The sequence below is a fragment of the Pimephales promelas genome, chromosome 7 (genome assembly GCF_988280905.1).
Source record: "Pimephales promelas chromosome 7, fPimPro1.hap1.1, whole genome shotgun sequence".
Lineage (NCBI taxonomy): Eukaryota > Metazoa > Chordata > Actinopteri > Cypriniformes > Leuciscidae > Pimephales > Pimephales promelas.
Genome location: NC_142775.1, coordinates 40596053 through 40620696, shown reverse-complemented (window position 1 = coordinate 40620696; position 24644 = coordinate 40596053). Strand labels below are relative to the sequence as shown.

General features: G+C 39.8%; 1 protein-coding gene across 2 annotated transcripts; it reads right to left on the bottom strand.

Moving 5' to 3' along the window:
* Nucleotides 1-11005: 11005 nt before the first annotated feature.
* On the bottom strand, nucleotides 11006-23621 carry arsh (arylsulfatase H). 2 transcript variants are annotated; one of them, XM_089133502.1, is made up of 12 exons: nucleotides 23500-23621; nucleotides 23248-23340; nucleotides 23014-23157; nucleotides 21598-21719; nucleotides 20884-21006; nucleotides 19231-19654; nucleotides 18252-18388; nucleotides 17053-17175; nucleotides 14865-15027; nucleotides 13425-13546; nucleotides 12953-13345; nucleotides 11006-12898 (listed from the first exon to the last, which is right to left on the bottom strand). In XM_089133502.1, the coding sequence occupies exons 2-11, from the start codon at nucleotides 23265-23267 to the stop codon at nucleotides 12981-12983; spliced, it is 1743 nt and encodes a 580-aa protein (XP_088989628.1). In that variant the 5' UTR covers nucleotides 23268-23340; nucleotides 23500-23621; the 3' UTR covers nucleotides 11006-12898; nucleotides 12953-12980. The 2 variants fall into 2 exon arrangements, with proteins under 2 accessions (XP_088989628.1, XP_039543781.2); XM_039687847.2 differs by having other exon boundaries at nucleotides 11006-13345.
* Nucleotides 23622-24644: the final 1023 nt, after the last annotated feature.

Below are 24644 nucleotides of genomic sequence, written 5' to 3'. Positions count from 1 at the left end.
ATGATATTTTTTTTATTCCATTTGCATGTTTGATCTTGTTTTAAGCACAAACTCACTTAATTTTGATGCATTTTTCAGCATACAAGACTTAATATTTGTCTATCAAAATGTATCTTGATTTAAGAATGTTTAGATATTTGTGCTGGAAAACAAGACAGAAACACTGAGGATTTTTAAGTTTTTGTAATTTTTTCTTTAAACAATGAAACACTTTTTGTCAGAATCTGCTGAATTACCTTGTATTTCGTGTTAATTGTTTTTCACATTAATTTCCAGATAGACAAACTGAGGAAGGATGACGAAGCAGAAACTGGCAGAAACGCTCCTCAGTTTTGACTTATTTCCCTTTTCCCATTCCCAGAGGCATTTATATTCATATTTAATGATTTACACATGGCCGCTCGAGCAAAACTGACCTTGACTTGAAGAAACCGCGTTGACAGCAGTCGTTGCAGGGTTATTTCAGATCCATATGTACATCAGTGATAAAACAAACATTTGCTAAAAACTAATTGGACTATTGTAATTACATATCGCAGTATAATAAGCTGTGCAGGAAATACATGGCTTCAGGTGTCACAGGTTCACATCTGATGGTTTTGAATCATATTTATGGTTTATAATGTCAAAAATGAGCGAGTTAAAGTGGAAAAGCAGGCCTCACACAGATGTCTCTGAGTTACACATGATGTGTGTGTATCCGTCCCAGAAACCTGCGCTGGCGTTTACGCATCTCTGAGGTGTCATTGAGTCTGGTTAGTTTACTGTATGTGTGTCAGAAGTTACTTTTAAAAGTAAACCATTACAATATTGCTTACTCCCCAAAAAAGTAACTAATTGTGTTGGTTACTTTAAAAAGTAACTAATTGTGTTGGTTACTTTAAAAAGTAACTAAATGTGTTGGTTACTTTAAAAAGTAACTAAATGTGTTTGGTTACTTTAAAAAGTAACTAAATGTGTCGGTTACTTTAAAAGGTAACTAAATGTGTCGGTTACTTTAAAAAGTAACTAAATGTGTTGGTTACTTTAAAAAGTAACTAAATGTGTTGGTTACTTTAAAAAGTAACTAATTGTGTTGGTTACTTTAAAAAGTAACTGAATGTGATGGTTACTTTAAAAAGTAACTAAATGTGTTTGGTTACTTTAAAAAGTAACTAAATGTGTCGGTTACTTTAAAAAGTAACTAACTGCCGGTTACTTTAAAAAGTAACTAAATGTGTTGGTTACTTTAAAAAGTAACTAATTGTGTTGGTTACTTTAAAAAAAAAACTGAATGTGATGGTTACTTTAAAAAGTAACTAAATGTGTTTGGTTACTTTAAAAGGTAACTAAATGTGTCGGTTACTTTAAAAGGTAACTAAATGTGTCGGTTACTTTAAAAAGTAACTAAATGTGTCGGTTACTTTAAAAAGTAACTAACTGCCGGTTACTTTAAAAAGTAACTAACTGCCGGTTACTTTAAAAAGTAACTAAATGTGTTGGTTACTTTAAAAAGTGACTAAATGTGTCGGTTACTTTAAAAAGTAACTAAATGTGTCGGTTACTTTAAAAGGTAACTAAATGTGTTGGTTATTTTAAAAAGTAACTAAATGTGTCGGTTACTTTAAAAAGTAACTAAATGTGTTGGTTATTTTAAAAAGTAACTAAATGTGTTGGTTACTTTAAAAAGTAACTAAATGTGTCGGTTACTTTAAAAAGTAACTAGTAACTAAATGTGTCGGTTACTTTAAAAAGTAACTAAATGTGTTGGTTATTTTAAAAAGTAACTAAATGTGTTGGTTGCTTTAAAAAGTAACTAAATGTGTCGGTTACTTCAAAAAGTAACTAAATGTGTCGGTTACTTTAAAAAGTAACTAAATGTGTCGGTTACTTTAAAAGGTAACTAAATGTGTTGGTTATTTTAAAAAGTAACTAAATGTGTCGGTTACTTTAAAAAGTAACTAAATGTGTTGGTTATTTTAAAAAGTAACTAAATGTGTTGGTTACTTTAAAAAGTAACTAATTGTGTTGGTTACTTTAAAAAGTAACTAATTGTGTGGGTTACTTTAAAAAGTAACTAATTGTGTCGGTTACTTTAAAAAGTAACTAATTGTGTCGGTTACTTTAAAAAGTAACTAATTGTGTCGGTTACTTTAAAAAGTAACTAAATGTGTCGGTTACTTTAAAAAGTAACTAATTGTGTCGGGTACTTTAAAAAGTAACTAAATGTGTCGGTTACTTTAAAAAGTAACTAAATGTGTCGGTTACTTTAAAAAGTAACTAAATGTGTCGGTTACTTTAAAAAGTAACTAAATGTGTTGGTTACTTTAAAAAGTAACTAAATGTGTTGGTTATTTTAAAAAGTAAGTAATTGTGTTGGTTACTTTAAATAGTAACTAATTGTGTTGGTGGCTTTAAAAACCAACGTGTGTTTGCGTGTGTGTGTGTGCATCCGTATGTATGTGTCTGTGAGTCTGTGTGTGTATGCACATGCATGTGTGTTTATATGTGTGTCTGTGTGTGTGTGTGTGTGTGTGTGTGTGTGTGTGTGTGTGTGCGTGTGTGTGTGTGTGTTTTGTACCTCAGCCTAGACACCAGAGGGTTAAAACATGAACAAATATTTGCCAATGAGGTCAGAAAAATAAACTTAATTCAAGAATGTTTCGATATTAGCTTTTGGAGATCGTTGAATCCACCGTAAACTGATCAAGCGTTCGTGTGTCCTTCATCTGAATGATCAAATACTTCCACGAGTCGCCGTAAGAACAGACATTATGAGTTTATAACATCCATTTGCTGATTCCACACAGATGTTCCTCCGAAGATCTCCTGCTCAGCTGTGAAATTAAAGCTTTACTCGCTTAGTCATGTGAACGAAATTGAGCATTGATATAAAAATTCCCTTACAATAGCCCGGGGATTCATAATCTGTGATCGATTTACAGGACTGGATGAACGTCTGTGTATTAATGGTTTTTCAGAAACACAGGGAAGAAGATCACACCCTAAAAACGAGTGATGATCCATTAAAGAGGACTTGAATGACGATGTTCTTCCTCAGTGTTTCTGTCCATTTTGATAAACATTCTCAGATCAAGATTTACTGGAGAAGGGAAATGACTGGAGATGTTAACAATTTTTTATTGAAGAAAACAGTCTAAATGAAGTTAGTTTGTGAGTCAATTGGGGTCAGAAAAATAATCTTTATAAGAAGGGACAAAAATATGATTTTTACGTCATCTAACATGCTAACTCTCGAGTATTATTAGCAGACTCACTGTTAGGTTAGTAGAAAAAGTTTACATGTACTTGCAAAGTTATAGTCTAGTTACTAAAGTAGGCTATTGAAATAAAGTTGAGTCTATTTGACATAGAAAGTAGCAAAAAAAGGTAACAATTAAAGTAGAAAAAATGTCTTTGTCAAGGATAACACAAGAAAGTTGCAATAACTTATTTTCATTGTGCTCCTTGGTTGTTGTTTTTTTAACTGCATTTTCATGACAGAAAAAAACAATACACATATATCCATTAAAGGGTTAGTTCACCCAAAAATGTCAGTATTTACTCACCCTCGTGTTGTTCCAACCCCGTAAGACCTTCGTTCGTCTCCGCAACACAAATTAAGATATTTAAGATATTAAGATCGCTCCTGCATACTAGTCCATAGGCTTCTTGAGGGAATGACTCTTGCTGGCCTCGAAAAGTCATTAAAGACATCGTTAAAATAGTCCAAGCGACTACAGCGGCTCAATCTTAACTTTATCAAACGACGAGAACACTTTTGTGCGCAAAAAACAACAAAAATAACGAGTTTATTTCAACTATTCGTTTATTTCTCCCTCTGCCTCGAGTCAGGTTACTAGTTTAATAGCGTAAGCTTCTGTTATTGAACGTCACACGCATCACACACATGACCAGCGTCGGCCAATAGTGAGCCTACGTGTGACGTAGCTCTACGCAATCACACTACGCTAACTGACTACAGGCCCATGGAGAAGGAAGTGAATAGTTGAAATAAAGTCCTTATTTTTGTTTGTTTTTGAGCACAAAAAGTGTTCTCGTCGTTTGATAAAGTTAAGATTGAGCCGCTGTAGTCGCTTGGACTATTTTAACGATGTCTTTAATGACTTTTCGATGCCAGCAAGAGTCATTCCCTCAAGAAGCCTATGGACTAGTATACAGGAGCGATCTTAATATCTTAAATATCTTAATTTGTGTTGCGAAGATGAACGAAGGTCTTACGGGGTTGAAACAACATGAGGGTGAGTAAATACTGACAGAATTTCCTTTAAGGCCCCGTTTACACGATGGGAAAACGCAGATATTTCTCTGCGTTTTGCCTTCTCATTTACACGAAAACGCCGTTTTTATCACTGAAAAAGATTATTTCTAAAAACTCCGGCCAAAGTGGAGATTTCTGAAAACGCCGGTTATGTCTTGTCGTGTGAACTGGGAGAAACGGCGTTTCAGGTTCTCTCTTGTCGTTTCTGAGGATTCTGATTGGCTTGCATGGTTTTATCCTTAACCCCTACACTGCCGCCAATAGGTTTGGCATAGTTATGATGGCACTCGACGGCGTATTTATGCGGGTATGTAAACGATGTTATTTTTGAAAACTGAGGGGGAAAATATTCGTTTAGCGAAATACCCGGCTTTGTGTAAACGTGGCCTAATTCTATTATCCTATTCTATCTAAAAACAATCTCTTCACTCCTACTCCTTGTTTACACGAGAACGCTCGCGGGTGAACACGTAAATACTTTATCGGATGCGTCTTTCGTTTACAAGGCGACTGCGTTTTTGGGGCTTAAAAACGCAAAAAATGAAACCACCCTCCAGAGTGGAAATCTTAAAAACGCTCCACCTTCCCGTGTAAACGGTAAAAACGCAAAAGTCTGCTTGAAAGTGAAGGTTGTACCATAGACGGTAAAAGAAATGGACAGAGCGATCTCATTGGAACTCCATTGAGACGATTGAAGCCCGTTTTTGGCGATTTTTAGCACTTCCGTCCCTGACGCGCAGACTCAAACAGAGCTTGACTACGTAGATGTAACGAGAGCCACCCGTCTGTCTTCTAGTGCTGCGGCATGAAAAATCTGAATCATTCCCTTCCGAAACATGCAGAGGCGGAGAGAGTGAATAGGAGCTGTCCATGAGCGAGGAGAAGGAGACAATTCTGCTACGTATTCTGATTAATTATTTTGTCATTTTGCCTCCACGTTTCCCCGATTGCGCGTGAGCTTCTTCTCCTGTCCATACGGTAATCTCTCTACTGTGCGACAGAGAGTTGCGTGGGTATGACGCAATCATTACCCAGATAGCAAACTGACATTGAATCAACGTGGAAACATGACATCGAAACAACGTTGATCTGACATTGTTTTGCTCATCGAATTATAGTTGAACCAACGTCAGACGCGTCATTCTCTCAAAACTAGCGGAAAATCAACTTGAAATCAACGTTGTTTCAACGTTATGAAAGCAAACCAATTTTCGGTTTTCATTTAGCTTTGAAGAATGCCGCGTCTGACGTTGGTTCAACGCTAATTCGATGAGCAAAATCAACGTTGTTTCAATGTCATGAGAGACGTCGTTTCCACGTTGATTCAATGTCAGTTTGATGTCTGGTTAGCCTACTTTCACTAAAACTGCATCTACGGGGCCATAACATAAGCTACAAGGAAATGGAGCATTTTATACATTGTCTTGTTTCTTTAGAAATAAAGAAAGGACAAATGGGGTCTTCAAACGCCTCAGATGTAAAGTTATTCGCTGTCAAAATGAATGGGAGCCAATGGGAATGCTGACGCAAGTGAAGTTCTGCTGCTACAAGATGGCAGCTCCCGCGAGGCTTAAACTTCCGGTCGATGGATTACCCCCTTGGGTTGTACGCAGGCGCGCGGACTTGGTGTTGTTGTGTGGCAGTGCTCCACATTGCCACCTAGACGCCTGGAGTGTATACTACATCGAATTTCACAGACTTTTGCATCACCGTCTGCACGCGGATTTCCCAACCATTACACTCGTCTAAACGCAGAATAAAAAGTGAAAAAACACCACTTTTGCGTTTTCTCTTCAGATCGTTTCCGTGTAAACAACCAACATTATATACACACTGTACATACACACGTCCTCTGTTAGACAAACTCTTACACTTACACAGAGTCTGGTCCATCATACTTTGTCTAGTTATAGTGTCCATGTCTTACATTACCTAATATTATGGCCCATAACTACAAAATACATTGAATTAAATCAGCCTCGGACGAAGTTGAATCCAGTCCTGTGTATGTGTGTGTGTGTGTGTGCAGTCAGTGTTAGCTGCTCCACCTGCACTGTTAAATCAAACAGAAGTGGTTTAAATGGACAAACATCTCTTGTTTTATTGCTGAAGTGTGTGTCCTGGTCAGTCGTCTCAGGTTTCTGTCGAATGCTGAGAGGATTAGACACACGTGCTTTTCATTTTCCCATAAACACATCAGTGCTGCTCAGCATCCGCTCGCGTCAGTGGTGTAAAATACACCGGCCTAGTTAGAAATGCTTTAGATAAACTTCACTGTGTGATTTTAGGATCTTCTACAGAGCCTAAGGGGGTATACTGATGGGACAAATATTTGATGAGAGGAAAAACGGTGTTTCAATGCTTTCGCATTCTCTTGTAAAAACTGTTGCGTTTCTCAGAGAAACTTTACGTTCTCTCGCAAAACTGCTTGCTAGGGTGTTGCGTCTTTTCTAAGTGTGTCGCTATGCGGTTGCCATGGTGTTCTGGGTAGTTGTTAGGGTGTTGATATGACGTTAAAGCTATAGTATTCGATGTTAAAAATTGGTCGAGAAAGTCTGAGACGGTAGGGAAGTTTTAAAAAACCCGATCCCTGGATGAGTGTTTAAAAGTGTGTTGCTATGTGGTTGCCAAGATGTTCTGGATGGTTGCCAGGCTGTTGCTAGCCAGTTAAACTGCTCTGTGTCTTTTAAAGTGTGTTGCTATGTGGTTTAGTTGCTAGGGTGTTGATATGAAATTTAGCTGCTTTGATTGTTTTTAGTGTGTAGCTATGCATTTTCCAGGGTGTTCTGGGTCGTTGCTAAGGTGAGGCTATGAAGTTAAGCTGCTCTGAGTATTTAACTGTGTTGCTATGAGGTTGCCACGGTGTTCCTATGCTAAGCTGCTCTGGGTGTTTAAAGTGTGTTGCTATGTGGTTTCTAAGGTGTTCTGGGTAGTTGCTAGGGTGTTAATATGAAATTTAGCTGCTCTGAATGTTTTTAGTGTGTAGCTATGCATTTTCCAGGGTGTTCTGGGTCGTTGCTAAGGTGAGGCTATGAAGTTAAGCTGCTCTGAGTATTTAACTGTGTTGCTATGAGGTTGCCACGGTGTTCCTATGCTAAGCTGCTCTGAGTGTTTAAAGTGTGTTGCTATGTGGTTTCTAATGTGTTCTGGGTAGTTGCTAGGGTGTTAATATGACATTTAGCTGCTCTGAATGTTTTTAGTGTGTAGCTATGCATTTTCCAGGGTGTTCTGGGTCGTTGCTAAGGTGATGCTATGAAGTTAAGCTGCTCTGAGTATTTAACTGTGTTGCTATGAGGTTGCTACGGTGTTTCTATGCAGTTAAGCTGCTCTGGGTGTTTAAAGTGTGTTGCTATGTGGTTGCCAAAGTGTTCTGGGTGATTGCCAGGCTGTTGCTAGCCAGTTAAACTGCTCTGTGTCTTTTAAAGTGTGTTGCTATGTGGTTTAGTTGCTAGGGTGTTGATATGAAATTTAGCTGCTTTGATTGTTTTTAGTGTGTAGCTATGCATTTTCCAGGGTGTTCTGGGTCGTTGCTAAGGTGAGGCTATGAAGTTAAGCTGCTCTGAGTATTTAACTGTGTTGCTATGAGGTTGCCACGGTGTTCCTATGCTAAGCTGCTCTGGGTGTTTAAAGTGTGTTGCTATGTGGTTTCTAAGGTGTTCTGGGTAGTTGCTAGGGTGTTAATATGAAATTTAGCTGCTCTGAATGTTTTTAGTGTGTAGCTATGCATTTTCCAGGGTGTTCTGGGTCGTTGCTAAGGTGAGGCTATGAAGTTAAGCTGCTCTGAGTATTTAACTGTGTTGCTATGAGGTTGCCACGGTGTTCCTATGCTAAGCTGCTCTGAGTGTTTAAAGTGTGTTGCTATGTGGTTTCTAATGTGTTCTGGGTAGTTGCTAGGGTGTTAATATGACATTTAGCTGCTCTGAATGTTTTTAGTGTGTAGCTATGCATTTTCCAGGGTGTTCTGGGTCGTTGCTAAGGTGATGCTATGAAGTTAAGCTGCTCTGAGTATTTAACTGTGTTGCTATGAGGTTGCTACGGTGTTTCTATGCAGTTAAGCTGCTCTGGGTGTTTAAAGTGTGTTGCTATGTGGTTGCCAAAGTGTTCTGGGTGATTGCTAAGGTGTTGCTATCCAGTTAAACTGCTCTGTGTCTTTTAAAGTGTGTTGCTATGTGGTTTCTAAGGTGTTCTGTGTAGTTGCTTGGGAGTTGATATGAAATTTAGCTGCTTTGAATGTTTTTAGTGTGTAGCTATGCATTTTCCAGGGTGTTTTGTGTCGTTGCTAAGGTGATGCTATGAAGTTAAGCTGCTCTGAGTATTTAACTGTGTTGCTATGAGGTTGCTACGGTGTTTCTATGCAGTTAAGCTGCTCTGGGTGTTTAAAGTGTGTTGCTATGTGGTTGCCAAAGTGTACTGGGTGATTGCTAAGGTGTTGCTATCCAGTTAAACTGCTCTGTGTCTTTTAAAGTGTGTTGCTATGTGGTTTCTAAGGTGTTCTGTGTAGTTGCTAGGGAGTTGATATGAAATTTAGCTGATTTGAATGTTTTTAGTGTGTAGCTATGCATTTTCCAGGGTGTTCTGTGTCGTTGCTAAGGTGATGCTATGAAGTTAAGCTGCTCTGAGTGTTTAACTGTGTTGCTATGAGGTTGCTAAGGTGTTGCTATGCAGTTAAGCTGCTCTGGGTGTTTAAAGTGTGTTGCTATGTGGTTGCCAAAGTGTACTGGGTGATTGCTAAGGTGTTGCTATCCAGTTAAACTGCTCTGTGTCTTTTAAAGTGTGTTGCTATGTGGTTTCTAAGGTGTTCTGTGTAGTTGCTAGGGAGTTGATATGAAATTTAGCTGCTTTGAATGTTTTTAGTGTGTAGCTATGCATTTTCCAGGGTGTTCTGTGTCGTTGCTAAGGTGATGCTATGAAGTTAAGCTGCTCTGGGTGTTTAACTGTGTTGCTATGATGTTGCTAAGGTGTTGCTATGCAGTTAAGCTGCTCTGGGTGTTTAAAGTGTGTTGCTATGTGGTTGCCAAAGTGTTCTGGGTGGTTGCTAGAGTGTTGCTATGCAGTTACACTGCTCTAAGTGTTATGAGTGTGTTTCTATGCAGTTGCCAATGCTCTCTGGGTGGTTGCCAGTGTTGCTATACAGTTAAGCTGCTGCTAAGCTTTTGTTTATGCAGTTAAGCTACTCTGGGTGTTTTTTGTGTTGCTATGTGGTTTCCAATGTGTTCTGGGTGGTTGCCAGATTGTTGCTATAAGGTTGCTGAGGTGTTACTATGCAGTTAAGCTTTTAAGTGTTGCTATGTGGTTGCTAAGGTGTTCTAGGTGGAGTGTTTTTGTGTTTTGCTAATAGGTAATCTGCTCTGAGTGTTTGAAAGTGTGTTGCTATGTGGTTGCTAAGGTGTTCTGGGTGGTTGCTAGGGTGTTGCTATGAAATTACGCAGTTCTGAGAGTTTTAGCGTGTTGCTTTGTGGATCCCAATGTGTTCTGGGTGGTTGCTAGGGTGTTGCTATGAAATTACGCAGTTCTGAGAGTTTTAGCGTGTTGCTATGTGGATGCCAATGTGTTCTGGGTGGTTGCTAGGGTGTTGCTATGAAATTACGCAGTTCTGAGAGTTTTAGCGTGTTGCTATGTGGATCCCAATGTGTTCTGGGTGGTTGCTAGGGTGTTGCTATGAAATTACGCAGTTCTGAGAGTTTTAGTGTGTTGCTATGTGGATGCCAATGTGTTCTGGGTGGTTGCTAGGGTGTTGCTATGAAATTACGCAGTTCTGAGAGTTTTAGCGTGTTGCTATGTGGATGCCAATGTGTTCTGGGTGGTTGCAAGGGTGTAACTATGCAGTTAAGCTGCTCTGGATGTTTTTAAGTGTTGCTATGTGGTTGCTAAGGTGTTCTCGGTTGTTGCTAGGTGTTTGTTTTTCATATTTGGTGTTGAAGAGTCCTGAATCCTCGTGTCTCGGCATCTTCTGGTCACTATGTTCAGGTTCATCCTTTAATGTGCGTCTGTATTCCGATGTTTTCTATTGCAGCAGGTAAAAATAGTGAATCAGATCACTTAGTACAGTCACTGCACACTTTCCTCAGTAACACACATGATTTGTGTGATGATGACATCTGGAGAACAAAGACACCGGTCACTTTAGTTCTTTGTTTTCAGCAGGCGTTTTGCCGTCTCCGTTGTCTTGAGAGAGAATATTGTTGTGTTTGTGTGTGTCACAAGACATATTCTCTCTAATTCTCTCCAGATGGACCTTCAAGTCTTCTGCATCTGTAGGGTTTGTTCAAACGCTCCAAACAGGGTGTTTGAGACCAATGAGATGATGAAGACCCAGCAGAATCATCAGGAAAGATAAAGTCATGAGGAAAGCTGGAGGAATCTAAACAACTAGTAAGTCAGTCACACAGACAGGTACAGTCAAACCAAAAATGATATTATACCAGTGTGTGAAGTCAAAACTAAGTTAATTCATACACCTTCAACACTCATCACAATATCACAGTTTATTCGCTAGTTTAGAGAATGGTAATGAAATACGAGCAGAACTGTTTTCACTGTTTTGTTCGTCCTTCTGTTAGACTCTTTGAAACACTGTATTGCAGTCTTTTCCCTTATTCTTAAATAAAACCCTGTACTTCACTTTTTCTGCTAAATAATTTTGTCATATAAATACCTAAACCAAGAGAGTGTGTGTGTGTGTGAGAGCAAGAGACTGTGTGTGCACATCTTTTCCAGGACATGCTTCAGGAGAAACACAAGAAATAAACATCAATGAATTTCTTTTTATTATATAAAATTATACAATGCTTATAATACACAATTTTATTTTATATTAATAAAACTATTACAGTTAATTGCAATAATAATGTCCCAGGTTGCCATAATAGTAAAAAGTTATCTAATGGCAGAATCAGTCAAATCTCATATTTGTTTAGTTTCTCTATTAACATGTGTGCAGGGATAACTCCCTCTGCTGGACACACACACACACACACACACACACTCATCATGATCATCTGGTTCCTGCGTTACATTTTAACGTTACACAAACTAAAACCACAAAACATCACAGAATTCTTCCATTGATTTCAGATTTACAAAAATATATAGTTTCCCATTTAAAATGTCCCACTTGTGTGTGTGTGTGTGTTGAAGTTGAAATATTTTACCCAGTTCCTTCAGACCCTTAGAGGGTATTCTATAAATAAAGTTGACTTGAGTTCTGTGTGGTTGCTAGGGTGTTGCTGTGGTAATGCTAGAGTGTTCCAGGTGGTTGCTAAAGTGTTGCTAGGGTATTCTATAAATAAAGTTGACTTGAGTTCTGTGTGGTTGCTAGGGTGTTGCTGTGATAATGCTAGAGTGTTCCAGGTGGTTGCTAAAGTGTTGCTAGGGTATTCTATAAATAAAGGTGTCTTGAGTTCTGTGTGGTTGCTAGGGTGTTGCTGTGGTAATGCTAGAGTGTTCCAGGTGGTTGCTAAAGTGTTGCTAGGGTATTCTATAAATAAAGGTGTCTTGAGTTCTGTGTGGTTGCTAGGGTGTTGCTGTGGTAATGCTAGAGTGTTCCAGGTGGTTGCTAATGTGTTGCTAGGGTATTCTATAAATAAAGGTGACTTGAGTTCTGTGTGGTTGCTAGGGTGTTGCTGTGGTAACGCTTGAGTATTCCAGGTGGTTGCTAAAGTGTTGCTAGGGTATTCTATAAATAAAGGTGTCTTGAGTTCTGTGTGGTTGCTAGGGTGTTGCTGTGGTAATGCTAGAGTGTTCCAGGTGGTTGCTAATGTGTTGCTAGGGTATTCTATAAATAAAGTTGACTTGAGTTCTGTGTGGTTGCTAGGGTGTTGCTGTGATAATGCTAGAGTGTTCCAGGTGGTTGCTAAAGTGTTGCTAGGGTATTCTATAAATAAAGGTGTCTTGAGTTCTGTGTGGTTGCTAGGGTGTTGCTGTGGTAATGCTAGAGTGTTCCAGGTGGTTGCTAATGTGTTGCTAGGGTATTCTATAAATAAAGTTGACTTGAGTTCTGTGTGGTTGCTAGGGTGTTGCTGTGATAATGCTAGAGTGTTCCAGGTGGTTGCTAAAGTGTTGCTAGGGTATTCTATAAATAAAGGTGTCTTGAGTTCTGTGTGGTTGCTAGGGTGTTGCTGTGGTAATGCTAGAGTGTTCCAGGTGGTTGCTAATGTGTTGCTAGGGTATTCTATAAATAAAGGTGACTTGAGTTCTGTGTGGTTGCTAGGGTGTTGCTGTGGTAACGCTTGAGTATTCCAGGTGGTTGCTAAAGTGTTGCTAGGGTATTCTATAAATAAAGGTGTCTTGAGTTCTGTGTGGTTGCTAGGGTGTTGCTGTGGTAATGCTAGAGTGTTCCAGGTGGTTGCTAATGTGTTGCTAGGGTATTCTATAAATAAAGTTGACTTGAGTTCTGTGTGGTTGCTAGGGTGTTGCTGTGGTAATGCTTGAGTGTTCCAGGTGGTTGCTAATGTGTTGCTAGGGTATTTTATAAATAAAGGTGTCTTGAGTTCTGTGTGGTTACTAGGGTGTTGCTGTGGTAATGCTAGAGTGTTCCAGGTGGTTGCTAATGTGTTGCTAGGGTATTCTATAAATAAAGTTGACTTGAGTTCTGTGTGGTTGCTAGGGTGTTGCTGTGGTAATGCTAGAGTGTTCCAGGTGGTTGCTAATGTGTTGCTATGGTGTTGCTGTGGTAATGCTAGAGTGTTCCAGGTGGTTGCTAATGTGTTGCTGGGTTGCTCTATAAATAAAGATGACTTGAATTTTCTGAGCAGGAGCAGAAGGGGAAGGTCCCGCAGCAAGGCTGAAGCCACGGCCTCCACAGGGTGTGTTTCCAGGTCAGCTGGTTCTCGACTGGTGTGTGTGTTCTGCGGTGATCCTCCACAGCCCGTCTCACACGCTCCAGCACCTCTGAGAACCGCGGCTCCGTCTCCGGTGTGAGTGGGAGACTCTCAGACGGGTCCCTCAGGAGCTCGAACACCAGCGGCGGGTCGTGGTACGTCACAGACTCCCTGTGACACCCACACACTCCGGTGTCGTAGCAGCCGACGGCTCCCGCGGGAGAGAAGTTCGGTGTGAAGAAGTGGACCTTGAAAATGGAGTCGCCTTAGGAGGGAATCATGGTTAGTGTTTAATAGTCATGATTAATAACTAAAATATCCTTGTGAGTGTGTCAGTCACTTACTGTCGTGCGGGTGCCAGCGCACAGCGTTCAGATATATGCCGCAGTAATGGAACATGAACTCGTGCTGTGAGCGGTTGGTTTTTCCCTCTAACAGCGGCATGAGGTCATGACCGTCCAGGATCCTTACACACACACACACACACACACACACACACACACACTTACACAAAGATGCTCACAACAGATGGGACCATTCCTTTACACATATAAACATCAAGTGTAATTAGGTGGGGTTGTGAGGCTGCACCTAGGTTGTTTTGGGTGGTTGCTAGGGTGTTGCTACGGTGATGTTCCACGTAGTTGTTAAAGTGTTTCTAGGGTGTTCTATAAATAAAAGTGACTTGACTTCTGGGTGGTTGCTAGTGTGTTCAGGGTGGTTTCTAGGGTGTTGCTAGGGTAATGCTTGAATGTTCTAGGTGATTGCTAAAGTATTGTTAGGTAGTTGCTAGGCTGTTGCTAGAGAGTTGCTTGGGTGTTCTTTAAATAAAAGTGATGTGGGCTTACCAAGACACATTCCTATCAACTGTATTGTTGAAATGGCTAAATAAATTTGACTTGACTTCTGGGTGATTGCTATGGTGTTGCAGTGGAAATGCTAGAGTGTTTTAGGTGGTTACTAAAGTGTTGCTGGGGTGTGCTGAGTGGTTGCTAGGGTGGTTACTAGGGTGTTGCTGTGGTAATGCTAGAGTGTTCCAGGTGGTTACTGAAGTTTTGCTAGGGTATTCTATAAATAATGGTGACTTGAGTTCTGGGTGGTTGTTAGGGTGTTTAGAGTGGGTTTCTATGGTGTTGATGTGTTAATGCTAGAGTGTTCTAGCTAGTTGCTAATGTGTTTCTTGGGTATTCTAAAAATAAAGGTGACTTGAGTTCTGGGTGGTTGATAAGGTGTTGCTGTGGTAATCCTAAAGTGTTCCAGGGGGTTGTTAAAGTGTTGCTAGGGTATTCTATAAATAAAGCTGTCTTGAGTTCTGGGTGGTTGCTAGGGTGTTGCTGTGGTAATGCTAGAGTGTTCTAGGAGGTTACTAAAGAGTACCTGGTATGTTCTATAAATAAAGTTGTATTGACTTCTGAGTGGTTGGGTGCTGCTATGTGGTTGCTAGGGTGTTCATGGTGGTTGCTGTGGTAATGCTAGAATGTTCTGAGTGGTTGCTAAAGTGTTCCTAGGGTGTTCTTTAAATAAAGGTTATGACTACTGGGTGGTTGCTTGTGTGTTGCTACATGGTATCTAGGGTGTCCTGGTGGTTGCTAAGGTGATGCATGGAAGTTTTGAGTGGTTGCTAGGACATTGTTAATGTGATGTAAGGGTGTCCTGGTGGTTGCTATGGTTTTGTAATGGTGTTCTGTGTGGTTGCTAGGGCGATGCTAAGCTATCCTAATATAACCTGTATTAGTGTGCACTGCAGTCTGAGCTTCAGGAATACAGTGCAGCTGATGTTGTACCTGTTCTCCGGCAGCACCCCTCCGGCGAGCTTCACCACTGTGGGAAAAACATCCATCAGACTGGTTGGTTCGGTCACCTGTCGACCCGCGGTGAGACGCCCGGGCCAGTGGAATATTCCCGGCACTCGGATCCCTCCCTCCCAGCCGCCCATGGCTTTACCACCTAAACGAAGGTCAGTGAAAACACACAATCATGTAGTGTATTTGCCTGTGTGGAGCTTTCCACAATGTGTGAAGCGTGAACTCATCAACCTGGGTTGTTTATATAGTGCTGCTTGGTCATTGTTAGGGTGTTCTGGATAGTTGCTAGTGTGATGAGAGTTCTGGGTTGTGGCTATAGTGTTGCTAGGGTGTTCTGGATGGTTGCCATGACATTTCTAGGGTGATGGTTGCCATGACATTTCTAGGGTGATGGTTGCCATGACATTTCTAGGGTGATGTTTGAGTGTTGTTGGTATAGTGTTGCTATGTGTTTGCTAAGGTGTTTTGGATGGTTACTAGAGCATTGCTAGGGTGATGCAAGAGTGTTCTGGTTTGTTGCTATAGTGTTGTCAGGTAGTTGCTAGGGTGAAGCAAGAGTGTTCTGGGTTGTTGCTATAGTGTTGTCAGGTAGTTGCTAGGGTGATGCAAGAGTGTTCTGGTTTGTTGCTATAGTGTTGTCAGGTAGTTGCTAGGGTGACGCAAGAGTGTTCTGGTTTGTTGCTATAGTGTTGTCAGGTAGTTGCTAGGGTGAAGCAAGAGAGTTCTGGGTTGTTGCTATAGTGTTGTCAGGTAGTTGCTAGGGTGATGCAAGAGTGTTCTGGTTTGTTGCTATAGTGTTGTCAGGTAGTTGCTAGGGTGATGCAAGAGTGTTCTGGTTTGTTGCTGTAGTGTTGTCAGGTAGTTGCTAAGGTGATGCAAGAGTGTTCTGGGTTGTTGCTATAGTGTTGTCAGGTGGTTGCTAGGGTGATGCAAGAGTGTTCTGGGTTGTTGCTATAGTGTTGTCAGGTAGTTGCTAAGGTGATGCAAGAGTGTTCTGGGTTGTTGCTATAGTGTTGTCAGGTAGCTGCTAGGGTGATGCAAGAGTGCTCTGGTTTGTTGCTATAGTGTTGTCAGGTAGTTGCTAGGGTGATGCAAGAGTGTTCTGGGTTGTTGCTATAGTGTTGTCAGGTAGTTGCTAAGGTGATGCAAGAGTGTTCTGGGTTGTTGCTATAGTGTTGTCAGGTGGTTGCTAGGGTGATGCAAGAGTGTTCTGGGTTGTTGCCATAGTGTTGTCAGGTGGTTGCTAGGGTGATGCAAGAGTGTTCTGGTTTGTTGCTATAGTGTTGTCAGGTAGTTGCCAGGGTGATGCAAGAGTGTTCTGGTTTGTTGCTATAGTGTTGTCAGGTAGTTGCCAGGGTGATGCAAGAGTGTTCTGGTTTGTTGCTATAGGGTTGTCAGGTAGTTGCTAGGGTGATGCAAGAGTGTTCTGGTTTGTTGCTATAGTGTTGTCAGGTAGTTGCTAGGGTGATGCAAGAGTGTTCTGGTTTGTTGCTATAGTGTTGTCAGGTAGTTGCTAAGGTGATGCAAGAGTGTTCTGGGTTGTTGCTATAGTGTTGTCAGGTGGTTGCTAGGGTGATGCAAGAGTGTTCTGGCTTGTTGCTATAGTGTTGTCAGGTAGTTGCTAAGGTGATGCCAGAGTGTTCTGGTTTTTTGCTATAGTGTTGTCAGGTAGTTGCTAAGGTGATGCAAGAGTGTTCTGGGTTGTTGCTATAGTGTTGCCAGGTAGTTGCTAAGGTGATGCAAGAGTGTTCTGGGTTGTTGCTATAGTGTTGTCAGGCAGTTGTTAAGGTGATGCAAGAGTGTTCTGGTTTGTTGCTATAGTGTTGTCAGGTAGTTGCTAAGGTGATGCAAGAGTGTTCTGGGTTGTTGCTATAGTGTTGTCAGGTGGTTGCTAGGGTGATGCAAGAGTGTTCTGGATGGTTTCTAAGGAGTTGCTAGGGTGTTGCTGGTTTGATATGATGCTTTCTTTTTACTTGGCGGATTTGTGCATTTAGAACGACATTTTATTGTAGCAGTAAAACATCTCATTATTTGTAAACAAATCAAAACACTCTGGTCTGTTACACCAATCACATTAGACCATCCAGCAGTGTTGATGTTGAGCTCTGGTGTATCACAGGTTCATGCATGTTTAGGTTGAGTAAATGATGACAGAATGTGTTGGTACCTCGATAGATCCCGTTCCAGCCTCCTCTCTGAGGGTCTTCGATTTGGCCGCCGTGATCAGATGTGAAGTACGTCAAGGTTTTCTCCGACAGGCCGTGCTTTTCGATGGTCTCCATCATTCTACCTGTGATCAAACACCTGATGTGATTGATCTGTCGAGATCCGTGGCTCTTATATTTCTTACATTAATTGTTACATTTGTTTCACGAGAAGAAAAGAGAGAGAAGTTATATATTGCGTGAATGTTTTTTTTTAAAGATTGTTTGGCATTAAGACATTTAATTATAATTAATTATTTTATTAAAAGTGATTTACTGAAAACAAATCTCATTTTTACTATCAATAAGTAAAATGTATTACATTTTTATAGTATTTTACAATTCAATTAATATTTTATTGCAGTAATAAACATTTATTTGTTTGCACAATTTTCACTAAATGCCACAATGCAAAACAATCATGTATAGGTGGTTGCTAAAATGTTGCTAGGTGGTAACTATGATGTTCTGGGTGATGCTAGAGTGTTCTGGGTCGTTGTTATAGTGTTGCTATCTGGGCTCTTGTTAAAGTGTTGCTAAGTGGTTGCTAGGGTGATCTAGGTTGTTGCTATAGTGTTCTGTGTGGTTGCTAGGGTGAATCTGCTAGAGTGTTCTAGGTTGTTGCTAGTTGGTTGCTATGGTGTTCTGGAGAGTTGCTAGGGTGATGCTAGAGTGTTCTGGGTTGTTGCTATAGTGTTGCTAGGATGTTCTGGATGGTTGCAAGGGTGATGGTAGAGTGTTCTGGGTTGTTGCTATAGTGTTGTTAGGTGGTTGCTAGGGTGATGCTAGAGTCTTCTAGATTGTTGCTATAGTGTTGCTAGGGTGTTCTGAATGATTATTGCTATGGTATTGCTTGGGTGATGTTTGGGTGTTCTAAGTTGTTGGTATAGTGTTGCTAGGTGGTTGTTAAGGTGTCCTAAATGGTTGCTACGGCATTGCCAGGGTGATGCTAGAGTGTTCTGGGTTGTTGTTAGGTGGTTGCTAGGGTGATGCTAGAGTGTTCTGGGTTGTTGTTAGGTGGTTGCTAGGGTGATGCAAGAGTGTTCTGGGTGGTTTCAAGGGTGTAGCTGGTTGGTTTTGCTTTCTTCTTTCTCTGCACATTTGTCTATTGACTGTTCTCACTGTTAGCATGGGTTGGAAAGAGCAGAAATCCATCTCTTACCAACCATCCAGTCCACTTCTTCCACGTTGTCCCCATACAGCCCATGTTTGCTCTTTCCGGCGAATCTCTCGGACACGAAGAGGGGCGTGTGCACGTGTGCAAACGACAGGAAGAGCAGGAAGGGCCCGTCTCGGTGTCTGACATCATAAATCACATGATGAACAATCACTCTAAACAGAAACCAAAGACGTTTCCCACGGCAGGCACAAAAACCAGCCCATAACCGTGAGCGTGGGAACGCCAGGAGACCAACAGCTGATCTGTCCAGACAGATCTAGTGTCTGAATTACCCCATTATTAAGCAAGCATGCAGATGAGCTTCACAGCTTCCTGTTTATGGGAGAATCCCAGCAAACATGTCAAGGACACAATCTTAGATCAGTGCAAAATCAAAAGAAACTAATGAGAAATTATATTTTACATCAAGTTTACATCAAGCTTTTAATGATTGTTTTGCATTGTGTGGCAATTTAAATAAAACAAATTAATTCACTGTAAACAAATCCAATTTTTAATCGTAAAATACTTTAATATTTAACTTTTTTTATTGCAGTAATAAAAATACATTAGTTTGCATTGTGCTTGTTATGTTAAAAAATGTTAGCAAAATGCTAATCATGCTAGTTACATAATTTTAACAAAATGCTCATGATAGCAACATGTTAAAACATGTTAGCAATGTGTTAAATCATGTCATCAAGTAAGCAACATGCTAATCATGCTATCAACATATTAAAACATGCTAGCAAATGCTAATCGTGCTAGAAACATGTTAAATGATTTTAGCAACAGGCTAATCATGATAGCAAAATGTTAAAACATGTAAGCGATGTGTTAAATCATGTTAGCAACATGTTGCTAATGCCAATTTTAGCAATGTGTTATATTCATGCTATCAAAACATACTAGCAAGGCATTAAATCATGTTAGCAACGTGCTAGCAGCATTCTAACGTCAGAATTAGAGAATTTCAGCCCACCTCTCCACGAACTGCTCCGCTTCACTCATGAGCCGCGCGTTTAGCGTCTCCGGGTTCAGCGGCTGCTCCACCACCTCGCCGTTCCTCATGATGATGCAGTTCCAGGTCCTCAGGAGTTCGAAGGGCACGAACCACACCGAGAAGCTCAGCAGCGACAGAGCGGCCAGAAACAGCACGAGCGTCAGGCGGATCTGCATTAGCCCGACGGCCCACACCAGAAGCAGCGTGAGGAGCGCGAGCGCCACCAGCGTAGAAATCCTCCACAGCATCTCCTGCAGGTCCACCAGGACGTCTTTCCCTTCTCCAGGCCGGCAGTCGTTGAAGAAGGTGAAGGGAAGGCCGTAGAAGAAGTCAAACCCGTGAGTGTTGGGGTGGTGGCAGTGATCGTTCCTGCTCGCACAGTTCACTCCCAAATGCCACTTCCCTGAAGAGAGGTAACACACCGTACACCTTTCAATGTTTCTCGGTTATAGCTACGAAACTTGTCATTTTTTAATATTTATATATTTATTTAAAGCTACACTGTGTGATTTTTACCCCCATCTAGTGGTGAAAAGGTATACGACCATCCAGTGAATATTAGTTTCTGTTCCTCTCAATTCCGTTTTCGTTTTAACTCCTACGGTGGCCAATGTAGTCCAAGATTAACATGGCTTCCAGTTCGACCTCGTCCATGAGTGCTAACTCAAACGTAAACACGAAAGGCGGAGCTTATGTCCCTCTTTGGCTAATGTACTTTCAAGATGGAGGGGCAACATGGCGACCCTTACCCGTATGCGTTTTCAATGGCATATTATACTCTCACGAGAATACTTTATTACTTGAACGAAGTAAATATACATTAATGAGCACATACATTTTTTAAAGAACTAAGTGTTTTTAGCCAAGAATAAACTAAAAGAGTTACACAGTGTAGCTTTAATTTAGCACAGTTCAGTTCAGCACTGTTTTATTGTGAGTATTATGTTTGTTTTTAATCCAGTATCCATTTAACAAAAATATCGGTTGAATTATCGGTTTTTAGCATGTACGGTCAAACCTAAATATCGGTATCGGTAAAATCCACTATCGCTCGACCTCTAATATATATATATATATATACATTTTTTTTTTTTAAAACACTGCCTTTATTTGTTTAAAGGATGAATTAAAGTCTTATGGGTTTGGATCGACATGCAGGCGAGTAAATGATGAGCCAATGCTAATGTTTTAGGTGAACTAAAATTAAATAACTAAATCTAAAAGTGAAATTTAAAAAAAATAAAGACATTAAAACAAAAACAAAAAACTAAAAGTGAAAATATAAACTATTTCAAAATATCAATAGTATATCCATGATATTAAAATAACACTGCTTTCTTTCTTCTGTGGAACAAAACCAACGTGGGAATGTACATGAGAAAATACATTTGTACTGTATTTATTAATCTGTTAGCGTTAGATAATTAGTTAGATGCTAGTTCACAGTGCATTAACTAATGTTAACAAGATTATAATAAAGTAGTAAATGTTGAAATTAACAATGCTATTTAAGTGCAGTTCATGCTAATTAATGTAGTTAACCAATTAACCTTGTTACCATTTTTACTTTATGCATCTTTATGTATTAAATAATATTTTTTGCGGCTGATTCACCCTTATTACGTGTCTTACCCACAATGCCGGTGGTGTAACCCTGCTTTTGCAGAAGTTTAGCGAAGGTGGTTTCGTTAGGAGGAAGTCCTCCGGATCCGGCGAGGAACAGAATCACCTGCACTCGACCTGTGCTGCCCAGACCTACACACACACACACACACACACACACACACACACACACACCGATAAAACACTCAATCTGAGACTCAGAGTCCACACCACAACTATAATAGACGCAATCACTTCCAGAACGATCTTTTCCAGCTGATGAACGATATAAACATTGACAGCCAATCAGAATCCATCAACAGAAGGACAAATCTCGAGGATGGATTCTGATTGGCTGTCAATGTTTATATCGTTTGTCAGCTGGAAAAGATCGTTCTGAAAGCGATTGCGGTGATTTCATTCCTCTGTTAATTCTGAGAATAGAATAGTCTAGAAACGCAAATATATTTTCTTTTATTATTCTTTAAACACAAAAAACTAATTCCATATTTTTCAAAACTGCGAAGGAACCCTGTATAATGTCAACAGGTCCAGCTTTTGATTTTAATAACTCGGGCTTGACATGAACAAATGCAGGAGTACTTCAGCAGTCAAACTTTGGCGGGTTGAATTTTATATATATAATATATCCAGTTTTCAATTGTAGTCTTTTAAAACGGCATCTGAAATAATAAACGAAGTGCGATGTAGTGTTGTTTGTGCATTATTGGCGTGTCTCCTCACCGGCGCGGGGAGCGTAGCGGCCCGTCATGAAGGCGGTTCTGCTGGGAGTGCAGAGCGGAGCGGCCGACACGTGATGGGTCAGAGTCACTCCCGCTGACGCCAGACCGTCGATGTTTGGAGTCCTTCACACACACACACAACATCATCTGCAGATTAATACAGCGGCGGAGAACACACTTTACAGCGTTTCAGAGCTACACTGCAAGAGATGAGTTTCCAGAACACTCGTAAATCAGGAGTTACTGGAGAAGCGAAGTGACTGAAGGTATTGAGAATCGCATGCTGGAAATTTGATCACAATTAAGCGAAATATCTGACAGTTCTCAGTCATCGTCTGCACCCTCCTGTCTTCACTACATTTCCCAGAATCCCTTGTGTCTTCACACCTGAACTCCCTCATTACACACCTGCTCACCTGTCCTCACCTCGTTAGTGTTCACTGGTATCCTCTGTCCAGTCAGTGCTTGTCGCTTCTACTTTGTTAATGTAGTGTGTGTGTGTCCTCTGCCTGTACCTGTTTGTTGTTTTGCGTCATCAGTAAAAGTTTAATGTATGTTATCTTGTTCTTCATCCCGCATCAAACTCGTAATAACAACAATGAGGTCAGAAAAATGATCCCGTTTTCTCTTTGAATCAAGTTTGTTTTTTGGACACCATTGACAGATTCGTTCCTGTTTTGAGCAATAACGTTTTGAGACAGTGGCATTACTGTGTTAACATATAAAGTTATTAACATCATACCTGTGCATTGTTTGCACCATTACTCAATTTTGACTGTGGGCAGCGAATTTAATTTTACTATTATTATTTCTTTAAAAATATGCACATATTATATACAGGTAAAAAATTAGAATATGGTGCAAAAGTTCGTTTATTTCAGTAATTCAACTTAAAAGGTGAAACTAATATATTATATAGACTCATTACATGCAAAGTGAGATATTTCAAGCCTTTATTTGTTATAATTGAGATGATTATGGATTACAGATATGAAAACCCCAAATTCAAAATTATAATATTGTGAAAAGGTTTTCATATCTGTAAGCCATAATCATCACAATTAAAACAAATAAAGGCTTGAAATATCTCACTTTGCATGTAATGAGTCTATATAATATATTAGTTTCACCTTTTAAGTTGAATTACTGAAATAAATGAACTTTTGCACCATATTCTAATTTTTCGAGTTTTATCTGCACACGTGTTTAATATTTGTTGTAATCTAATGATTTTGCAGTTATTATTTTGCCAAAAAGCATAAATAAAACTATTATTTAAAAAAAAAAAATGTTGCATGAAGATTCTATAATTCTCCTTTTCTATTCATTCCCAGGCCAGAATAATACGGGTCTGAAAGAGCATGAGGATGAGTAAATGATGATCCAGTTATTCTTTATTATCAGCAGGTTCATATACCTGATGGTGTCGTTGCCATAGCAGCCGAGATCTCCAATGCCCAGATCATCCACCATCATCAGGACGAAGTTGGGTCTGAAATCAGGATCTGCGTTCGTGACACACAAGCTGGACTGGAACAGGACCAGTAAACCAGCGACAACCCTGCAGAAACGCACCACAGCTCAGCTTCTCGAACAGCAGCACATGTGTGTGTGTGTGTTATGATTTATGAAATCTGCAGATGCACGACACCTGAAGCTCGTGATGTCCATCGGCAGACTCTGGAGAAGAAGAGGAGCTCCTCTAAACTGCAGGTGAGATGATGCACGTCATGTTCAGATTGATCTGTCCCGGAAGAACACATAGAGATAGTTGACAACACTCGCACGCGCTTCTGCTGGACTTTGAACATCAGCTGATTTAATCATTAACACACGCGTTTAATTTCATCATGCAGCTGTTTCTTTACACGTGTCTATCTTTAGGTTTCTTTTATATGCGTACCTTCTCTTAAACAGCCAGTTTCCCCGATTCTTCACAGGATTTACACTCCGACCAACAACAGGATATTTCACATTCCGAGCGCACTCGCGAAACACGCGATTACCGTAAACACTTATATACGGACGCACACACTAATCAGCGAACCTTTCCAAATCGGCTTATATACAAATTATCAACTAATGTGAGTAGAAGGAGTGTAGTTATGTCGATACATGCCTGTGTGATTGTTATAGTTGTTTGATAACGGAGTGTGTTGAAACAGTGTGCGCAGATAGTCGACTCTATACGGTAGATGCGAACAAAGAGCCTTTTACCAAAGTTTCAAAGTCTGTTTTCACATTGCTGGAAAATCTGCTTCTGCACAACTCAAATATTTATTTAAATGTGTGCAATAAACAAACAAACAAAAAAGACTCTACTTTTAGCATGTTATACCACAATGTAAATTATTGCTACTATTATTAATAATTATAATAATTATTTACATTGAGGTTTTTATAGTAATATTATGAGCTAATCTTGTGGTGAGTTCACCATGGTTACAATAATGGGTAATAATTCCTTAATGAAGGTTAATTGTTGTCTAAAAAGAACACTCAATAGGGATGGGCAACGATTAATCGCGATTAATCGCATCCAAAATAAAAGTTTGTGTTTACATAATATATGTGCGTGTGTAGTGTATATAATTAATTTGTATATATAAATACCCACACATGCATGTATATATTTAAGAAAAATGTGTTATTAGTATATCAAATATTTATATATAATATTAATTGTGAATAAATATATATATATAAAATATATACATGCACATATTTCTTAAATATATACATGCATGTGTGGGTATTTATATATACAAATGAATTATATACACAAACATGTAAACACAAACTTTTATTTTGGATGCGATTAATCGTTGCCCATCCCTAGCCATGCATTATACCACAATGTAAATTATTGCTATTATTATTGGTAACACCTTATTTTACAGTGTTACACATGTCACTAGTAGTTACTGTAGTAATAACGGCAAATTATGCATGATTACATGCAATTAACCCTATAGTATGTACATACAGTTAATTATTATTACTCTAAACACCTTAAAATTGTGTAACTTAATAATTCTATTACAAATA

Excerpts from the sequence above, each read along its gene's own strand:
- arsh (XM_039687847.2), bottom strand. The coding sequence starts at position 23,267 with ATGGACATCACGAGCTTCAG. Across the intron at positions 18,389-19,230 it reads GCGGAGCAGTTCGTGGAGAG|ACACCGAGACGGGCCCTTCC; the intron begins GTGGGCTGAAAT and ends TTATGATGTCAG. Across the intron at positions 15,028-17,052 it reads CTGGAACGGGATCTATCGAG|GTGGTAAAGCCATGGGCGGC; the intron begins GTACCAACACAT and ends ACCTTCGTTTAG.